Source organism: Prorops nasuta, unplaced genomic scaffold, assembly GCF_024137725.1.
Source record: "Prorops nasuta isolate Cenicafe-Biocafe unplaced genomic scaffold, Cenicafe_Pnas_1.2 PNAS00005, whole genome shotgun sequence".
NCBI classification, from domain to species: Eukaryota; Metazoa; Arthropoda; class Insecta; order Hymenoptera; family Bethylidae; genus Prorops; species Prorops nasuta.
Genome location: NW_027116802.1, coordinates 10,721,888 through 10,744,486, shown reverse-complemented (window position 1 = coordinate 10,744,486; position 22,599 = coordinate 10,721,888). Strand labels below are relative to the sequence as shown.

At 38.5% G+C, this 22,599-nt stretch overlaps 2 protein-coding genes across 2 annotated transcripts; both read right to left on the bottom strand.

The window, feature by feature from the left end:
• Positions 1 to 231: 231 nt before the first annotated feature.
• LOC136773623 (uncharacterized) lies at positions 232 to 15,350 on the bottom strand. Its single transcript, XM_066727412.1, has 4 exons — positions 15,199 to 15,350; positions 8,287 to 8,455; positions 5,557 to 5,816; positions 232 to 5,447 (listed from the first exon to the last, which is right to left on the bottom strand). The coding sequence occupies exons 2-4, from the start codon at positions 8,452 to 8,454 to the stop codon at positions 5,348 to 5,350; spliced, it is 528 nt and encodes a 175-aa protein (XP_066583509.1). The 5' UTR covers position 8,455; positions 15,199 to 15,350; the 3' UTR covers positions 232 to 5,347.
• Positions 15,351 to 16,632: 1,282 nt separating this feature from the next.
• On the bottom strand, positions 16,633 to 22,397 carry LOC136773407 (uncharacterized). Its single transcript, XM_066727058.1, has 5 exons — positions 22,260 to 22,397; positions 19,786 to 19,956; positions 19,591 to 19,706; positions 19,336 to 19,480; positions 16,633 to 19,125 (listed from the first exon to the last, which is right to left on the bottom strand). Exons 3-5 carry the CDS (start codon positions 19,699 to 19,701, stop codon positions 18,905 to 18,907), a joined length of 477 nt encoding a protein of 158 aa, XP_066583155.1. The 5' UTR covers positions 19,702 to 19,706; positions 19,786 to 19,956; positions 22,260 to 22,397; the 3' UTR covers positions 16,633 to 18,904.
• Positions 22,398 to 22,599: the final 202 nt, after the last annotated feature.

The following is a 22,599-nucleotide window of genomic DNA, read 5'->3' as shown; positions in this document are numbered from 1 at the left end:
AAGCCATCTGAAAACAAATTCAACGGTAATGAGAGCAGAATGCAACTTCGAGTCACATTATGCATAAGATTAAGAAATACTATTGGAGGTTAGAAAATATCATTACATTTTTGAAAAAGAATGCAATCGAATAATAATGTTTAAACTCACAGTTCATATATATTTAATAAGGGGGGATTAAAATAAAAAACATGAGATAAAAGTTACCTGTGTATTTTTTATTATAAACTAATTTGAAAAGGGAGCAGGATCACACACAAATTCAGCGCAGACAAAAGTTTTTAACAATGGCGCCACCTAACGGAAACACTCTGCACTTGGACGGTAAACGCGGCACATTTAAAACATCTGTGTCAGGACTCGTGAAGACGATGGTTAATAATCCGAATATTACTTAATTAATTGGAAATGCTGGGAGGATAATTACTGGTAACTCTCAAATGACCCAAAAAAATCATATTTAATAAAGTGATAATGACGAAGTATGTTATCAGACAATAGACAATCTTTAAAATGGAGAAAGCAAGAAATTATTTGAGAAAGAAAGAGAACCAATAACACAATATTCAGATTTACCTCTCTGTCACGCATATCGTATCGGAAACCCCATTTGCAAATAGAAAGCCAGGCGGATAACGACAATAATAGTAAAATGGTCGCAAACGGAGTGGCATATACGTAAACGTTAAACATGTTAATATTCATCCTTTCCATTCGTCATTTTTCACTAAAAATTTTAGAAAACTCTCCTCTTGGTTAATTTCACTGCATATTTTGCTCCATCTTATTTATATATTTAAACAAAAGCGCACACGTGGAGAATTTTGACGGATCAGTCCAACTCTCCGACTGCAACCGAAAGTCATTTATTTCTCACGCGTGGCTATTTTCAGTGAGAACTGAGGAAAGGAGAGATTGGTAGGGCACTATATTATGTATGTATAGAACATGAAAATGTTTAAAATAGATGATCCAATATTATAATATATTTATTATAATCACTATCATTAATCTTGGCTTATAAAATATATCGATATAATGTAACTCTTAAGCATCCAAGTAATGACATATTAACAGATATAGTTTTAATAATAGCAATGAGATAATAATAATAATATTCCGGTGATGTTACACATATGAACGATTAGGCGGCCAGAGTTAAAGTGGCCTGAAAATGTCCTATAATGTATATAGCTTATAGATAAAACTTTCTCGATTACGCGCGTTAATCTGCGAAGCAATTATCCGATACTAGTGATCCATTTCTTATTTCCAGCTCTCGTTAATGCCGTAGTCCAACGGGGGAGATTCGCTCGTATAGAAAGGTGATATCGATTACACGGAAAATTTGCAATTACCCACCAAAGACATGCCTGATCCTATATCAAGTATAGCTTTTCGATCTATCCTTACAAATATATACTAATATTAATATTTACACTGGTCGGCTCTCATCCTGGTGATACAGAAATCTTGCTCCTAGCATCAATCATTGGATTTTTTTTATTATTATTATTTCTATGCGCTTCTCATGAATGGTCAAAGTTTTTGGATCACCAGTTTGCTGGCCCCTTAAAGCTGTATGTGTGCGTTGAATGCCTTAAGACTAATTTCGAATCTGACGTTGCAACGAGGAGTCGAAAATTATCACAAGACACCGTGTCAGCGATCCTTTTTGATTATCGTTAAATGCAGGAATGTGAGAAGAAGCTTTTTTTTCTCTACTGCTACAATATTATAGAAAATACAGATTGTTCCACTCTACTATTGGATTCTCGGCTCCTCGTACAGACGTCGTTGGATTCGAATCGCGCGTTAAAGCCTACGGCGGACAAAATTTTCGGGCAAACTCGTCCTTTTACTTTCCCAATATTATTTCGCGAGCAAATAGTGGCTGAAAATTATTCTCGCTTTTACCACTCGTTTTCATAGTACGGCACGATTTATATACATAGATATATGTATATATAATGAACCGATCAAAAATTGTCAAATTTTAAACGGTGGAAATTTTGAAGAAACGGGGTAAGGCTGCTTGAATCGTTGCGATGCCCCTAAAAATTCTCACTTTCTCTTTTCATTGCCCTCTCTTTCTCGTTTTTCCCTCGAAGGAAATCTTACATTAGTAAAATGGAACTTGAAAAATATATACGCGATACCTCATTCAAATGCAATAAAAAATATGTCGATCGTTCTCTGTCTAAAAATGTGTTTCGCAGTTTAATTCTTTCGTTTCAATGGATTTATGAGATTTAACAAATCTATTGGAGCGTTGGAAAATCTGCGAAACCTGCTCGTATTACCATTTTCCATTGCTTTCCACGACGGCAGTCTATGATATGGAAAAATGCTGAATTATCGCCCCATGCGAGCCTCCAAAACGAATGCACTCACACGTATTATTATAGAAATCTCTCTCGCACTCTTCTTTCGTTCTCCAAAATAGATAAGCTTAATCTCTATTGGATACCTATTTTAATTTCTAAACATTAATCTTTTTCTTATGTTTCTGAAACACATCACCTTTCCACAAATCACTTCGGTATGTTTCAAAGTCTGAAGTTTCCTAGATTTTAGTACCAATTCTCTTCGATTCCAAATATCTTCCCTCGACATCAAATTATTCTTTTTTTTCTCCACCAAATCTCTCTCTCTCTCTCTCTCTTTTTCTCTCGCTCTCTCTCGCTCTTTCTTTCCTTCTCTTTACCTCGCACAATGTGATTTATACACGTGAACATTTATCGTTAAACTTACAGAATTAGAAAATGAGTGCAACATGATGACATTAAGAGATATGTGCGAGTACAGCTTACATGAATACTTGATGCAAGTTGATTATTATTATTACTCTTATCAGACTATTACAATGTGACGTTAAGATATTATAAATCTCGTTAGCCTAGCGAAAATCTAAATTAAAGGCTCATTGAAAAATTTTTATACCCAAATTGGTTTTCCTTTCATCGTTTATCGAAATTTAACTACTACGAATCATTATCGTTCGAAATATTCTATAGATATATTTGAAATAAGCTAAAATTTTATCTTCATCAAATTGAATGCAAGATAATTCTAATTATTATAACAATGTATCGATTCCCTTATTCGATAGCTCTCGTCTCATCAGATTCAGCCAATTAATCGAGATTAAATAATTCATTATAGTTATAACAATGGTATTCTTAATAAATAATTCCACCTATCGGTTACTTATTATCAATTACTTTTACAATTTTCAATGTTTTATCTCAAATCACAATCGAGTTTTAAAATTAATCCTCTTGGTCCTTATAACGATCGTTGCTAGACCTCCAAATGAAATGTGAATTATCGTTCAGAATAATTCAGCAGACGAGCCCGAAATTTTAGTAAGAGATAATTATCAATTACTCGATCGTATTAATTGGTACAATTAAAATACGAGGTTTCTTGGAAAAGTAACGAACAATCAGTGTATTATTAGAAAAAGATTGATTCGCCGTTACTTTTTGCAACGATCTCACATAATTTTCCAAGATAAATCTTAAATATGCAACTGATTCCCTGAAATAATTTGATCTACGACGATCGAGAATGTTGCATTGTTTTTTTACCTTTCTTTTATACTCTCTCTCTCTCTCTCTCTCTCTCTCTCTCTCTCTCTCTGTCTCTTGAAATGCTTGTAGGGACAAAACTGGATCATTTAAAAAGGAAGAATATTATCGAGAGAAGAATGAAAACTTTATACTTAGATATCTATATAAGAATGCTCATTATCGAATGTTTTAGAAAAAGTTTTCCTTCTTTATTTCGCTACGCTCACTAAGATTCTACGCCCTTAAAATTACATAATTCCACATTTTTGCACTATAATGCACGGGTGCATTTTTCGGAACACAATATTTGTCGGCTGAGATGCCCGATACAGTGGAATTCAGCAGCGACTTGGAAAATACACATATATAAGTAAATATACATATATATATATTTACTTAATCTCGCCCCGATATCGATTTCCCTTAGAAAAATGTACAGTCGACTGTGCCACGATCGTTAAAATCCTTTCTAAAAGGCATCGAAAAGAAAAGGATTTTCAGCAAGGAACACGGATAAAGTAAAGTCTCAAGTGAGTAGCGACGAAACGAAGGCAGCCGATTGGTCGATTATATTAGGTCTTTGTATTCACCACTATTTATACAAAAAAATTTGCATTTGCACCTCTTCCAACGAAAAATTTAGCAAATAGCAGTTTCAGCAGTCTATGAATTATCTAGTATTTAATAATTATATAAGTAAGTACCGATATATCATATTTTTCAATTACCTAATCATATTAGATTTCATTCAGTGAAAATCCGTGATTCACCCTAACGTACAAAAAGAGATCGGGACGTATGATAGTGAATGCGTGTGTGTGTATGTATCTGCGATAAAAAAATTTATAATAATTCCTCAGTCCGCGTATCTTGCTAATCATTATATCGTACGTTGATCACTTTATATATATTTGTCTTTAATTCGCGAAATAAAGTAGAGGAGAAATTATAGGAGTGCATTCAGCGACAAGAACAACGATACAAAAACGGAAAAATTCAAGGGTTCATCGCTTTACGCACTATATAAATCTGACTAAAAGGCGTTTGTGGACGACTCGCCTTTTTCCACTTATCAGGGAAGCGCGTAACAGCAACAACGAGATATCCTCCACTTACGAATAGTGGCTATAGTCAAACTTATGAATTTACTATCATCGTAGCTAACGTGTCGAGTGTGGGAGATGCTCGTCGTCAGAAAAAATACGCTGGATTAAAACGAATGTAATAAGAACGTGATTAACGAGGCGCGACTGGCGCTGGTACCAATGGAAAAAGCGAGCGATGGAACGGTACGTGAGTGGAAATCGATGACTTCTAGTCAGACTTGTACGCGTTTGATGGGGTTCGCTGGGAGTTTTGGAGCGGCAATTGGGGCGAACGAGTGTTGAGCGCACGTTGTATTTACGATTTATAATAAGGGCCATTGGGGGGAGACTCATGCATGTCGTTGCGTGGCATCGCGTGGCATCGCGTGGCGACACGTGGACATTAATTACGATATGCAAGGATCCATGCGTGGCTCGACGTAGCGTTTCAATGTGACGCGACGCAACGTGACAGCGCCAGAACGTCCCTTGCGGCTCAGGAAGGCCCAGCCCTTTGTTTCGCCACGTGACGAGGACACGTCGTGTCTTTTATACGAGACTGTGTTCGCGCGAGTCGTATCTGTGTGTGTAAAGGATGGACGAGCTGGTTCCGGGCGACGTCGAGGACGAAGGACTGTTCGACGCGGGCGGCGACGATGGCAGGACCTTCTTCGAGGCTGGCTCTACCTAGGTGTTGTGACCTTGCTTGCGAATCTTGCTTTCCAAGGCGGACGTCGGTCGACCCACGAGATCCTCCAACTCGTCCGGTGTTAGAACGGTGAAATCCCTGAAATTCATCATTCTTTTTATTTCTTTTTCATAGATAATATTAAGAAAACTTTGAATAGTTTATGAAACTTCTTTTTTTGCGAGAGCGAGTGGGAGGGGCCAGCTACCTGTGTTGTGCCAAAAGCATGTCTATGCTGGTAACACTTCTCTGATGCGTTCCATCCTTCTGGGCAGCTTTTTGTTTCCTGATGCAGAGGGCTCTGAGTGGTGCGAGAAAAACTCCTAATATGAGAAGACCGCATCCTGCCGCAATCAAAGCTGCGGAATTTTGCGCTGCTTCCGCTCCTGGGGCAAGTTGCACCAAACCAACGACCAGTGTCACTGCTCCGAAAAGCAGAGCACCCACTACCACGTGTAGGGAGTTTACCTGAAATATAACGAAAACTTTTTAATGCCCTGGTCTGTCACGTTCGACACATTTCTGTATGTGTTTCATCTATTTTTATTTATTTATTTATTTAGCAAAGCTGCACCACACCAAAGATCAGTGTTATCGATTCGAACAACAAAGAACCGTTTACCGTGTATATGCGAGGAGTTCACCTAAAAAGCATAAAATAACTTCAAACGTTCAAGCTTTGCCTTTATCGGTATACCATTGTTTAATTCATATTTGTTTATTTAACAAAGCCGCAGAAATCAACGACCAGAATCACAGCACCGACAACAAAGAACCTGCTACCATGTGTATATAGAGATTCGAGTCTGCCTTAAAAGCATCGAAAACCTCTAAACGCTCGGCTCTGCCATCAGAATCGACACGATTGTTTCATATTTATTATTTAACAAAGCTGCAGAAACCGGAAAGCAGTGTCAATGCTCCAAACAACAAAGAACCCACTACCACATGTACGTATGTATAGTTAAAGTTCACCTCTAAAAAGCATTGGAAAGCTTCAAAGGTCCAGGTCTACCAGGCTTGGCACAATTGTCCTATATTATTTATTTAACAAAGCTGCAGAAACCAACGACCAGTATCAAGCCCTGCGAACAACAAAGAAACCGGCTCTACCACGTGTAGAGAGACTATATTATCTGCAAAATGTAGTAAGAAACTGATGGAAGCATCAAGATTTGCCAAAATTCGCACGACTGTTTCTCATCTACTTTTTGTAAATAGGAACGATGATACTGGTAAAAGACTATTACTGACTGTTGTGTGTGTTATCGTAAGGTATCTCGTTATCGATCCACTGGATAATTAATCCAGGCCGGTGGTCGCTAAGCTTTTACCTCGAGGGGGTCTGGAAAAGCTCGGTCCTCGATCAAGATGGGCGAGAAAACCCTTGAACCGTTTGCTAATGTGGAATGACGGCGTAGGATCGATTAGCTCCTTCCCCGACTCAATACCCTTAAGGTCGAGCGAGCCACTACTGCAGGAAATCTAGATCGAGCCCTGCAACGAAGATCCAGCACTATCGATTACAAATTATTCTCAGCCTTCGTACTATAATTAAATTCCCTGCACAGCTGCGGATAATTGCAAGTGAGAAATTTTCTGCACTTTAAGAGACTTTTCGATCAATGGAAAGAAACGAGTATCAGCACAGTAGGATTAATAAATAATAGCTTATAATCGTGAAAAAAAAAATTGCGTGGTCCGTGGGATTATTTTTATACACCCTCGTTGCACTTTCTTTCGCGAAGGATTTTTCTAAGTAAGTTCGCATCAAATTACAGCCATTAGCAGTGGGCTCTTGTTACATTTGTAAGAATGTCGCGGGCGATAGACATTTTCCCAACGAAGAGGCGCCCACACTTCCGCACGATGACGTCATGCCGGAAAATTCGCCGATGGTCGCGTACCATCCGTAGGTGTTGGTAGTGACCTTGAGCGGGGAATGCATTTCCATCGAATCGGGGTGAGTGACAATGGTTGGTTCGGAGACGCCAGCAATTTTCCCATCCGATTGGCATTTTGAGGATCGCCGGGAATCTCGAGTGGACTCGAAAGTAAACAGTGAACTGGAGCCAACTTGCTTGCGATAGATTATATTTCCACGGTGCCCCCTCGCTCAACCTTCACCTTTCGGAGCCTGATGGAAAATAACAACTAGCCTCGCAACTATACACGATCCCCTTAATATTTCTTCTCCGCGACATTTATACCGATCTCTCCTTTCCTCTATACCCGAAACCCCTATTATACACTCGTTATGCAACTCTCCATTATTTCATCCTAATCCTTTTACACTCGCTGTACCTCCCCCATCACTCACCGCATTAATTAACTTGTTAATGCAACACTCGTGTTAATCAGTTTCAATTCACATCACTTTTTTCTTTCCCTGCTCTTCTCTATTACACTTTCAAATTTTTCATAAATCAATCGACTGTCAGCTTTTGTAATTCTTACGCAAAGATGATTTACACCCCTTCCCTCTTTTATTTGTTTAATTTCAAACAGGGTTGAATTCTATTTGTCAGCTTGACTACGGTTTAGCCAATCGATATTCACGAGGGAAAATTTTTCATTTGACACGGAGTAAATTAATTCTACCCCACGCGTGTAAAAGCAAGACTGCGCGAGTGTGCGATAAATGTCAGGTGCAAGTTCGCGATGAGCGAGACTTTCTAAAAATCGAGGAAACGGTGGTGAAATGTCAAAAGGTTAAAATAACTATTCCACTCGGGTTAAATGACCTGAGTAGAATGATTCAGCATCGTAAACGTATCTTTTCTATCTCGGTAAAAATGGCGTCCTGTAATTTCTTGATTCTCGAGTTTTTGCCATCAAAGTTTTATAGAGTCAATCGATGAAAAAGCTGTAGAGATCCGAGGGAATAAAGCTTATTCGGTCACACGCGCGACATAAACGAGGTAAAAGATTCTCTTACCTTTCCACAGAAATAATATTCCGGTGGCTCTTTGTCGTAGAGCGCTAAAACTGCTTCGCTCTCGGCTAAGGGACTTCCGGGCTGGCTGTTTCCTATCCTAGAGCTTTTTTCTTGATAATAAGTTTTATGAAAAACTTTTACTGACGGTACTGGCAACGCTGTTATCATTCTGTAACGAAGAGAAAATGCCTATTAATATCTTTGTTAATTAATTACATTGCATGTCATTTTGATAATTAACGTAAAAAGCTTATATACATGTTGAATGAAGCTCGATGCGAAGAGCTTTTCTCATCGGCTGTGAGTAAACTACGGATTATTCGTGAAATTGAGGCTGCTGGTGAAATGATGTCGGAGGGAGGTGCAAGTGCAATTATTCTGTGAGAAATTGCGAAGCCTAAAAGCTCCGTTAAGCTGAAGGCATCCGGATACACTGGTTCATTGTTTTCATAAAGTATTTACAATGACAGAAAACGAAGATCCGACAATATAAAGCTTTGAGCTTCTGCACGTGTCGTGCAATTGATTTCCTCTCGAGCTTTTCTTTCCATCAATTTTCAACCAGCATAACGGGGTCATGCCGCAATTAAGCTCCTCCGGGAGCTTGCAGATTCTATTACTTCAAAGTAACCTGATAATGACACACAATCTACGTAACAATCATAAATCGGAAAACTCTTCCAGCTTTTACGATATCCTGCTAGATTATTTTTTCAGTCTCCACTAGAACATCATTAAATTAATTTCTTCATCCAGCTTCTCGACCGAATCCAATAAAGCTTTGGTCATGAAATTGTTCGTTCAATATCAAACTTTTGCTTGAGTTTTTCTCGATTAAAAATGCAAAACAACAAGTAAAAAGTCGCATTCGATTAATTATCCTTCAAATATTAATAATAATTATCTTCTCGGTCATGGAGAAACCATGATAAATTAGTTTCTTGTTTAATTTAGCTAGAAGGATGGACGGATGAGTGTTGGGATGAAATAAAGGTAGAACTTTAGTGTTGAATTCTCATTGAAAAAATATATATATATATGTGTGTATAATATGAGCAGTAAAGTTGGCTGGAAAATTCGTTGTTGCCAGGACAACCATCGTCATTGTGGAGATTCACGTTACGCCGGTGTTGGCAACAAGAGAGGTGAGGGAAGGGATTGGTTGATAGGTAGGTGCTCGGCCATACCACCCCCTCCAATCCCCTGAAAGCAAGGCATGGTGGAGGTGGCCTAGATATGCTCACGGGGCCGTTGCACCGTTGGTTATCGAACATCGTCGAGCTTGCACGGGCTGCAGCTGGAATACCACCCCTCGCCCCTTTTACTTTTCCCTCTCCCTCCTTTTCCTCACTATCTTTAGCACTGCACGAGAAGAAAATGCAAACTCTTCGTTAGGCGAGTTAGATCATTATCCGTAAAAAACTAGCAAGCCAATTTTCAATAAATCTTATGCTTCATATACCATTTCTAATTTAATCCTTCTAAGTCAGTACTTGAAGAAACTTGCACGTAAGTGATACGCTATATAATCCCTTGCCACACTCTTAGCAAACCTCTGAGTCGCAAAAAGCTCATTTATTTTTACGCTGCCTTCTACACATTAGATTTTTTTTTTCAAAAGCACGAAGCATGTGCGCCGAGGAAATGATTTTAAAGTATTCTAAAAAGAATGTAAAAAGGTTTAGATGAAGAATTAATACCGGTTTATTTGAAATGTTTGAACTCGGACAGTTTTTTTCCAATGCCCGAGTTTTCAAGAGACTCTCCAGCCTATTATCGGTTTTGTGCAGTCAGCTGGCAAGCGAGGAACAGCCAAGCTTTCGCTGTGTGTGCAGCTTTCTGCGCGCAATTTATCGAAAAAAGCTCGGACCTTCGTTTCGCCCAGTCCAATATTTTTTACCCAAGGTGAAGCTTTTCTTAAAGAATAGACAGTTAGTTTTTGAAATGGCTTTAAGGAGCAAATAAATTCACCTGGCGCACGTGCACCTGTCCACACGTTGGAGATCACCTGAGTTTTTGCGTCTTTCGGAGAAAAAAGCTCAGAGTTTTCCACGAATGCCAATATTCTGTCCCTGAGGTCGAAGCTTTTATCGAAAACAAAAAAGTTAGCCGAGAGGAAATTAAAGGGAAATATTGTATGACTGAATTGAGAACAAATGATAGGGGATGAAGAGTAAATTTTCGTGGCTTCGACTTGTGAGACGGTTAATGAGAAAATTGAAGAGCAATATTATCTCGGAGAAATGAGGGAGCTAGGAGAGTTCTGCAAGCTCTCACCCTGAAGACGGTAGACGTTGAAAATAAGCTGGCACGTGTCAGCCGCTATATTTGCAGGGCAAATTCATTTAGCATGCACTCAGCTCGACGTTTATTTGATAAGCCAGCGAGAAATGCATGCTAGGCAAGAGCTGCGAGCAAATCAAACACTTGACTCGTTTAAAGTTCATATACCTACACTAAAAACTATAAAATGGAACCAAATTATCACAGCGAAGCTTCTCGATAGCTTCGCCAAATGCCAGTTTTAATCTCTCGTGCAGGTTATCTGCATTTTTCTACATTTTTTCAAAAAGAAATAAATGGAGAGGTTAAGCAGTGGAAAAATGTGTTAGCGAGAGAAATTCTGCTCGTTTTCTATCAAATTTTTGCATAGCAGGAATCGGAATGATCGGAAGGTTTGCAAGGAGTGCATTACGTGCAATGGGTAACCTTTATTGGTTGGTAAGGCGTAAGTGGGGCAGCGACCTGGTTCCTGGTGTCATGGCTGCAGCTGCATGTGTGCAAGCGATAGAGGAGACGAGGAGAGTAGGCCGACTATAAGCAGAAAGCAAGCAGTGCTACCTCCTATTACAGCCCCTTACCCCTTAATCCCCTTTCTCTCACCAGTTTGGCATTCGGCCAACATTGCCTAGGACCCTTCCAGAATATTTCTACTATAGCCCATTCAGAAATTCAAATCTTACACTCTCGAGTCATCCTATAATTTAATTTATACAATAGAATCTACGAATTCAACCAGTATAAAATTGTCCATCTCACACGTCGTTTTTATTTCAGTAGATCAGACCTAATCGACCTAGACCCATATGTAAGATGTGTCACTGAAACTATCTAGGCTATGGACTTCAGATTTTCTTTATCTTCCTTCGTATATAACTATACAAAACAGTAATTTTTTATTAAGACATTTCAAAATGTTGATCGAAATATGATTCAAAAAAGTCTTATATAACAAATTTATATCTTTTATAATTAAGAAATTGAACGGACTATCACATCCACGTACGATCTGGGTCATTTTAAAAGGTGCACCCTGTATACGGGACCCTACGAATAAATTTCCCAAAGCATGCACGTTGGAAGACGTTTATCTCCGTATATATATATATATATATATATATATTAGAGATATCAAAGTTAAATTTTGCATAAAACCATTCTGAATTGAAACAGTAAGATATTTCGAAAAGGGCCCATCTACAAAATTAATATCTTTTATATAGTTAGGGTGATAAACGCCTTCTTGCATCCTGCTCTGGGGCGTTTTAAGTGGTTTACTCTGTACATGAAGCAACCAATTCAATTTCTGGGGTCGGCTCGAGCTTCGAATTAAACTGCTCTGCCTGAAGACATAAATAATTATATACGAATTTAAAAAAATCTCTAATTATTTAAGAGATAAGAGAAAATCAGTTCTTTAATTTGAAAATATCGAAGGGAAAACTGACAATTGGAGTAATTTCCCCAGACAATAAAATGTTTCAATTTAATTACAGGTCTAAGTTTAACAAGGCTTCTACGCCAATCGATAAACTCCAATAGCTCAAATGGTCTGAAATTTGCCCCAATCTTTCGGCATTTGACAAATCTTTAAATCTTCATTTCTGTCTACAATGCATGACAAGATTGGATGTTAAAATTTTAGTAGTAAAATCTTCACTAAAGCAAACGACTAATGTGGATCCGGTGAGTACAAATTGCTATGTAAATAATGAAATTTGGAAAATCGAGTCGATGAACCTTGGTGGGAAAGGTGTGTAAATTTTCTAACGATAATGGTAAATAGTGGTATATAGTTGGGTTTATTAAAGTGCAAATGCGCAGCAGCGTTGCACGATACATGCCACTCGGTTTTATCGAAGGTGGCACGACACGAAGGTGGTTCACCCTACCACGGAATGTACCAAGTGTAGGGGTGGCCTGTGTGTGTGCATGGTATACAAATATCCTGACGGTCCTCCTACGCGCAGCTTATTCGAGGAAAGCCTGCAAGAGTAAATACCCCCCTCTTCCCCACCCCAACATATCTAGTATCAACCCACCTAACCGAACTATTTCCCATTTTTTTCATTTCGAGCTAGCCAAACTCTAATATCACATGCCAGAACGTATGGATGAAAGAAACTACTCAATACCACTGAATTTATTTCCCAAAGCCCTGCTATCGTTTTTCGTCCCTGAAACTTTTCTGCAAAATGATACGGTTTTTATTGCTTTAGAAATATTCAAGACTTTTTCGCATCCGCTATCTTTGATTAAATAATATTAAAGGAGGGCCAAATGTTTATTGAGCTATTTTAAAGTTACAGAAATGAATAATGTAGTATTGGCTGTACACGATGACCAATGAAAAAGAAAAAGAAAACAACGAATTCTCATGAAATTTAGATGTAATCGAAATGCAGGTCACTAGGAAGTATATGGTATAAGGGAGAGAGAGAGAGAGACAGAGATAGAGAGAAGAAATGATTTATCGATTTAATCGAAGATAGTAGGTGCATCCATCGCGAAAAAGGTACCAGAAGCAATTTATGGCAAGTTCTTTTCTCGAACGTTGACTCTGCGATTTTAATGGAGTTGCGAGTTGACTTGGCTGCAGTCCAGTCTTATCTAAATACTACACTCGGCACGATTTGCTTCCTTAATCGAGGCCGCTGTACCTCTTCGCAAAGATTATCGTTTTTTAAATTCTACTAAAAGCAGAAAAATGATCGATTGAGAAAACTTGGAGAACGAGAGATTGCGCAGGTTAGGTACAACCGAGGCTTGAAATTTTAAAGGGGAGACGAATTTGGTTAACGCGGAGGTGGCTAATTCCTCGCGATAGCAACTAATCGAATTTCCCCTCCCACTCGCAAATCGCCTCATTAAAATCTAGAAAATCGATAACTGGGTCGTGAGAAATCGGTTCGTTATGAAAGCACGATCATCCGCTGGGTCATTTCCCCAGGTAAAGTCATTGCTACTTTCACAGCCTTACTCCAATTTCAGTCTTACAAAATTGATTCTCTTGAAAATAAACCACTGGTAGAAACTTACGTTATACTCATTTCGCAATGAGCTATAATACCGAGATACATCGACGCGAATTTATAAGATTGAATAAATGTTCAAATAGCATACATATAGTCCTTTAGTTTTTCGGTTTCACCCCCTCTGTTTTCGCTTTTAGCCAACTTTTTAATTCCGTTGTATGTATCAATAAATTAAAGTCCATGTTATCCCCACTCGCTTACTTCAATATTTATCCTAGTTGGCTCTCTAAAATAAACTGCCAATAGAAATCCTCTGTTAGTCATTTCGTTTGCTATTACTATGATTCTTCCATGCGAATTTATATATACGAATGAATGGATTCCCAATACCAAACAATCCCTCAATTTCGGTTTTACGTCATCCTTTTTCATTTTTAAGCGATTTTTAATTCTGTTATATTTATCAATAAATTAAACTCCATGCTATTTTCGTTGCCTTATTTCAATATTTATTAATTGATTCCCTAATATAAATTGCTGGTAGAAATTCACTGTTAGTTGTATCGTAAGCTGTTACAGCGGTACACGGAAGCGAATTTATATCGTTTATATGATAGAATGTGAGCCCTCCATATGGTTCATTCATACATTTCCGGTTTTACCATTCCTCGTATTATAGCTTTTGCCCGAGTTTTTAATTCTACTGTGTTTATTAATAAAATAAAGCCTTTGCTACTCTGGCTGGCTTACTTCAATATTTGTCTTAATTGAATTTATAAAATAAATAACCGGTTGAAATCCATACTGTTAGTTATTTTGTGATCGGTTACCGTAAAACTTGGCTGTGGATCTACATGCATATATCGTTCATAGGATTGGATGAACTCTCCATAGCGACCATCCATCCAGTTCTCGTTTTACCCCCTCCCTTCTGTCTTTTACGGGATTTGAGTTTTTAATTCTGCTATGTTTATCGATAAATGGGTCACGAGAAATGGTTGTGGCACGTCTAGCGTATCCACGATGAGCACTCGATCGAGTCAACTGGGTCATTCGGTCGTGGAAAACAAATGTGAGCCCCATTAAAAATTGTGCCGCGTGGGAAATACCCTCTTCTCGCCTACGGGTTCACGCTTACGTCCATTCCTTCGGTACTCCCAGCTTTTGAACTTTGCCACTACGAATGGGATTGCATAAATTGCACATTGCAAAATGGCACGCAAGCGTGAAATTAAAAACGTTTCTTATACGAGGTCGATTACAATATTACTTTAGGGAAACGCGACTGCTTTCCCAGAAACGCAGAAATCTCAAGGGTAAATTGTAGTGTTTGATGGAAAAACCAAAGAAAAATTCCTATGGGAGGATATTGAAAACTCAATGGTTTAAATGTAAAATATTCAATAATACGATGTTCAAACAAAATAGTGTTGAAAGAATCATTCTATGTTAGAGCAAGATTGCGTCACTAGAGTAATTCTTCGTGGATAGTTAACCATACATTTGCATATTAGCTTTTACTATTGATAAGAGATTTCGTCAAGGAAAAAGCTGGTGTTATTTTTTTAATTCACAACAAAAAAGGAGACAGTTTCCTAAGACGAGGAAAAGTATGCTATAAAAAGAGAGAGGGAGATATAAAGAGATCAGTACTTACTTCAAAATTTTATTGAAGAATCCCGGGAAAGCTCGGGTATAACCTGGCAGGGGTTTGTTTTATCCGTAATGAGAACAGTCGCACATTGAAATATCCTTGGGCATCAAAATGGTTAATATTAACACTGGGAGTCCAGGTTTGTTTCGTACGGGGTGGTGGTCCCGCGGATACTGAGCTCTTGGGGTTCGTGTCCTGGTCGATAAACCCTCCCTCCATCCCTCCAAACCTCTCCCCCCCCCCCCCCCCTCCCCACTACGCCCACTGCTGCGTGCTAAAAGTATCTCCTCTCACCAATTACACCATACACTCATCCAAACCCATCCCAAAACCATTACAACCTTATATTCACATCGTTTAGTCGTTATCTCCCATGGTCCTTTCATTACAACCAACTTTATAATATTCTGCACCTAAATTAGAACTTACGAAACAGCACGCAAATTTATTCTAGAGAATCGTAACGCTTACCTATTTAAAAATCTTTCGAGTCTGTCGATAAAAACCACATTTTTGTGTACCAAAAAAATTCAGTTTATAAATTAATTTATTTATCAGTTTTTCAAACAAAAAAAAAATAGTAAATAAATCGTTATTGGAAAGTAAAGATATGACATAACTGAACATGGTTTCGAACTTCCGCTGTTGAACGTCAGAATTTTTCATAGGTCTGAGTCTATTTTTATCGACCAATGGATTTGTGTGATGACGTTATTTAGTCCAATGAGCACCAGTGGCGGTTATTAGGATTCGAATGCAGCCAATGGGGGGATAGCTTATATTTTTGGATTGGCCAATGGGAGAGGCAGTTGCCGGGGGATGATTGTGTAGTACGTGATTGTGGAGGAAACAAAGGAAGAGAGAGGGAGAGAGAGAGAGAGAAAGAGTTCTCGATATCGCCGAGTCACGCAAAGGGGCGCTACGAACATTATTCGACTACACGAGAGGTGAACTCTGATTCACTGACGCAAAATTCACGTAGATGCACGTAAACTTCCAAATAGGGAACGGCGCACATTAATTCGCAATCCTTCTTGGAATTCTTTGCACGAAACATCGTTAATATAAAGCTGTTCTTAAAATCCTGCCTAATCGAACTCCCTAATTGCTTTACACACCATGTGTATTGCGCACATTTATCATTACATTTTCTCAAGAAGTTCCAAGGTAAAGTTTTACGTTGCCCGATTAAATACGTCAAAGATGATACATATTAATATTCCACTTGAGCAAAATATTAAACAAGTAGATTTTTTACGTTCCTGACAGAATATTTCGTCAATCATGATCAATATTTGACGAGTTCCAACAGGATAAAAATAAAAAAAAAGTTTACAAGGTAGTTAGATTTTTAAAAAATTATAAACTTTGAATGATTCCCTATTTGGATAGATGGATCATCAACCAACTGATTATCGACTCTTTCTCTTAGCCAAAACGGTTTATTAAACTTTGTAAATTACAATAGCGGCGAAAGGCACTGCAAATATATTTGGATGCCTTTCAAGATATCACAAAAATTGCGAGTCGTTGTATACAATAAGAAAAAGTCAGTACCATGGAAAAGCTCTTTTCATTTTCTGCAAATATCCATTGGAATATATTGAATATATTTCTGATTGATGGATTAAAGGAATTTTCGAAGAATCTTTTTTATGGTGTTTCATACGTGGACAATCGATAGCGAATGAAATAAAAGAATACTCCATAAAGCTCTACCTTGGAATGACTTTTCCCTGTCGCATAAGATATTTTTAAATCACAAGCGTCGTTCAGCTAACATTGGTGAAGTCTTTAGATTTAGAAGATATAATTGAGAGTTCAGATTTAGTAGATACAGCGCGAGAAGAATCACATATAACATTACAATATTTTTAGATAAAATTTTGAGGCTTTGAAACGTTCCAGATCCTTCTCACAAGCGAACCCATCGAACTTGCAAGCTCACGTGACCAATCAATTTTGAAATTCGGTTTTATAGGTATAAATAATGCTTAATGCATATGGAATTAACATGCGGATTGTATATAAGCGTAATAAATATTATTTAATAGATATAGTTTATATATATATATATATATATATTATATACGTATATAATAAATGCTAAATATTTAATAGTAAATTTACACGTTTCGTGACTTATCGCTTCTTGAAGTTATCTTAATAGCACTATTTCCCGATCAACTAGTGAACATTACGTTTATAAATATCATTTAGATTTGCTCAATGCGAAGTAAATGGCAAATATTGGATCTAGTTAGAGTAATGGATACTCAAAGGCAAACTATACTCATATAGAGTGTAATACTTTAGAGTGGACCCCGTATAAAGATTTCGCTCAAAAATCAATAGCAATTTTACTGCATATTTTCCCTTTTTGCTTCTTTCGAAGAATTTCTTTTTACCACGATCTATATATCAATGATTTGAAATAATCTACGAGGAATTTAGATTATTTAAGATTTTCTTTGTACCCCCCCCCCCTCCATGTTTCTCTTTCAAAGTGAAAGTTTCATCCATTTCACTCGTCCATTTTTATGATATATTGTGCGTTTCTTAATAGTTGCAATGAAATGCTATTCTCTCCCAAAATTTCGCTAGCGAATGGTAATAGGGGTGGGACGGAATAGAAACATATTCACCGAATCTATATATGAATTCCTAGATAAATGGAATGAAGCTATGAAATTTGTCTCCACTTTCATTAAGAATATTATTAATAAGACTTTTAGTACAGAGCTCGGGTTAGAATTAATTTTAGATTGAGTGCAATATTGGATAAATGTTAATTGTTATTTTTGTTTAAGATTTGAGTTATAAAAAGTAGCCAAGCTTCGCGTGTGTCGCTTAGGCTCGTAAATAAAATGGAAATGCGCGCTTTTCCATAATCGTCACCTATAAAAGAACCACTTTTTTTTCTCATAAATTTCACGCTAAGCTAGAAACGAAAGATTCTTGCAAAGGCAGCGCCTTTCGTCGAAATTCAAAGTAAGTCTATATCATAGATATAAAAAATTCCTATTTTAAAACGAGGCGATCGCTATATGTAAAATAGTATAAGTAGAAAATGCTAGGCATAGCGAATTTACTCGCCTTTCTCTTTCAGTCGAATCTCGCTAAAGCAATAACTTCCCCCCCAGCAGGAGTGGCGAAGAAAATTAGCTAATCATTAGAGTGTACTGCGAGGATACACGAAAATTGTTAAGTATAATAAGTGCAACGTGAATTAGGCCGATGCCAAAGCTACTCGGTGCGTGGAATCTCTTCTACAATCGAAAAATACTTTTTTCCCCTTTTCAGCACTCGATCGAACATTTTCAAGGTTTCGCAAGATTTTATCGCGTAATTATTTTTGCGAATGGACGTCGACAAGCGTATTAGTTAACATTTGCTGTAAATCACGCGCATTATTGTCAACTCCCATTAATCGCGAACATTTTTTCTTGTTTTATTATTATTAACGATTTGTTCGGAATTACGCGTACGTACGTGTGTTACGATCGATTGGCATAAGAATTTGATGAAAGATTGATAGAGAAGGTTACGTCGAATGAGAAGTGAGAATTCGATAGGGGATAATTTAGAGGGTGATTTTGGTGGAGATTCTTATCGACGGAGCAGCCCTGGCACGTCGTGAAGAACGAGCAGGTACAGCTAATTCGAGCTTCGAGACGCTTTTCTAATCGATTGTCGGAAATGCAGGATTCTACAGAGGTTCGGGCGGTGGTCCTCTGTGCTGGCGGTGTTGCTCGTAATGAACGAGGGTCTCCGCTTTACCCTCCACTTGGCCGTCCGCGTGTTGGGAATCGACTACGATCTTCGGAACTTCCGGTGGATAATACGCCAATGGCGTCACTGGCGTCGCCACAGGACTTGGCGTGTTCATACACTCCAGACACGTGCAGCTCACTCGCGTGAAGATTAACCCTGTAATTTCCAATCCTTCATTATCCAGAACCTCCAACTAATTATGCCAAAAGTCAACTTATTCTCATGCACAAGCAGCACCGTTTTTACTACAATTCGCTCGCTAGCAATCGACTTAGCTTCTCCATTCGAGTACTCGGTCGATTCGACCACTAACAATTTCATCAGTATATATAAGGACTCGATCTCTGGTAATGTCAGAAATCTTACCAATTATGATGAGTATTGCACCGGAAATGGGATAGACCAGCATGGAGCCATCCACTGGAGTTCCCTGAGTCATTTGCACCATTCCACCAATTAGAAACATAGCTCCCATTAACATAAATACCATCACAGTGCGTATTCTTGATATCTGCAAGTGATAGCATTCGTCATAAGTCGGACTTGACGAAATTGAAATTCTATTCATCTGTTTTGTTTACCATTAACATTATTGTTAGTGCGAATTAATATTAGTTTTACCTTCCCACACACGTAAGATTGAGGCGGTTCCGCCTCGTACTTTAAATTCTTGCCCTGATGGGTTTTCATTCGATTGCGACGAATCGCAATTGCGCTCATAGCAGCAATCATTTTTGCTGCAATAAAGAAACTGTTTTATCGATCTGCAACGCGACGAGCTAATATGGAAATGAAGCGTTCCAAAGAGAACCTTACCGGATTCTAATTATTCCCACTTCTCAACAGAAAAAACCAACTTTACTCCACTTCCGTCGGTTTTATTCCGACTTATTCCCTCTCCTTTCGTCTCAGTCTACTCGCGCGATCCAATATTCTTACGTTGATATTTTGCCATCATCAATGTTCCCTGACTCCATCTCTGGCTATCTGAAAATGAAAGGATAATATGATTTATTTTTACCGTCTACCAATAATTTATACGATCGCCCATGAAAAACCACAACATTTTCTATATAGACTCGTCCAGGGTAATATTACGCGCAGTAGTGGAATTTCCGGTAGAAGAGACGAGGTTTGAATGTATTTATAGTATTTATTACTCATCCAATGACGTTATGTTCTAATAATGTCACTCGACACGACTAATAAAACACCATAAATAAATTTAAACCCCCTCTCCCTAACCGGAAATTCAAACATTTTTATACCGTAGCCCCGAATGACTATATATATATATATATTTAACGCATATGAAGCGAGCTCTGTATGGAAATTGACATTAAACTAAAAGAATTCATCGATTTTCTCCATGCCGCATCTAGCACGTACTTTTTCCCCTTGGGACTCTGATATACTACAGCGACGTTGAATTTTCAATTATTGCCGCGTATTTCGGGAAATGCTTGGCTTGTAGTGTGTCGCCGAACAATTTTTATATATATTTGTATATGTATACATATAACTCTCTCTTTCCCCCGAAAAATAACATTTTTAATAACTGCTTTTTCATCATTATAACGCCACTCGAGCCCAAATCTTCTAGTTACATTACGATGATAAATTTCGAAGGTTAAATCGTTGGTGCTTTCGCACGCAAAAGATGTAATGATCGTACCCGCGTGATATATCGTCGCGGGAAATTGATAATTGAATCGGCAAAAGGGTCGATATTGGTGCAGGAGGGAAAAGCTCGCTTTATTGCTCTCGTGAAATAACGAAATCATATTCCAGGGTTGGACTAAATTGGTAGGATTGGCTGAGGGAAATGTGCGTCACGAGGCGTGCGGATGGAATTCCGAGGGAAGTGTTTACTTGAGGGAGTGATTGAAAAGGAAGGTGATCCCGTTAGGTGGTGGGATTACAAGAGTCACGTTGTACGTATAAGAATGACTGTAGCGTAGCTTCCGTGGCCCAGATATATCAGGCTGAGGCTAACGGCCTTTCCAGCCCCGTTATCGAGCCATCAAACCTGCACCAAAAAGCCTCCTATCGCAGTTACTCGCGCTCGATTTACCCACCTATCGAATTTCCCATCCCCGACCTACCCCAAACATACCGTGTAATGATCAACAATGAAGATAAGCATTTTCAGATTTTAATTTCACGTCGATATACCACTTTTCTGCCACTCTTTCGCATGAATTTTTTATTAACCCAATTATAATTAATTTATCACGCAGCACTGATCTCGCATTGGTTCGGAATTCTTGGGGGAGCGTTTTAATTGTCGCTGAAGTATATCGCACGAGAATCACAAAATTAACTCGGAAGCGAGAAATATTTGTCCGGGAAATGGGACATTAAGTGCACGGTTGCGTTAACGCAAGCTGGGTATTGTCTATAAATTTTAGATGTCACTTTGGAAACTTGAATGTATATGCTGCAGGTGGAAATTGGATTTGTTACTTCCTTACAAAGAGATATCAATTATTTAGGAAGACGAGGTTAAAGAAAGTGTGAAAAGTTTGTCCACATTGTATTAGCAAAATATCGCCTGGATCGACAGTTGTTTTTCATTTGCCTCGTGTGCTGCTTAATGTGTGTGTTTTGCATATGCGTGGAAGGATGTGTTGGTGGCGTCGTAATGGCGACAGAGCTTCTTAACCACAACAGAATGAGAGAGAAAGGGGGGATAGAATTAAAGTTGCAACGCATTTGGACCAATATTCATGCACCATTGCAGTGAAATAACAAGAAGCAAGCTACTCTGCACACAGCAGCAGAATTCCATCGATTCCACAATTGCTCGGTCGTTCAACTCGAAAATAATCATACCTTCGCCTAATCGCACAGTTTCTCCTATTTCAAAATTCTATTTTTCCAAGTCATATTTTCTCGTCGTTCTACTTTGCTGCAATCCTATTATTCTACGTCATACCTTCGTGCATTCTACACACACCTTTCTCTCTCTCTCTCTCTCTCTCTCTCTCTCTCACTCTCTTTCCTTCCACTCCTTCTATTTATTCCTGCCATTCCAGATAAATTTATCACTCTGTCGTAAACCTTAATTTTAATTTTTCAATCTCCGCGAAGTTACCATCCGGAAAATTTTCAAACGACTTTTATTATTATTGACAAGACAGAATTGACTAAAAATATTGTTCATCTGGCTCGCGGAACTAAAATAATCCAACTGATAAATTGAATTAATTATAAGAGAGATTTGGCGAGCAACAAATTTGAAGCGTTAGAAGTGTTTATGAATAAATGTTTAGATAGACTGCACGTACTTGCGTCCACGAATGCACGTTGCGTCGAGCGGTAAAAATCGCGAATTGAGGAAAGCGCCGGCTTGAGGGTTGAGCGGTAACGAAAGGGGTAGTGGAAATTGTTGAGGCAGCGCAGCACTCGACGGGGATGGTAGTCCCGCAAACACTGGCAGTCTGGCACGTCGAGAACTTCGAGCCAGGCAATATGGCGACTCCTACCCCTTTCTCTCATTGCGCATCTCGTGCACCATCATCGACGAACCACCCCTTCCAGGCTTCCACCCCTTAAGCTACTTTCACAACGAAGGCTCACCATAGCCCACGTGTTCATAGGATAAATGAAGAACGATACGCTATAAAG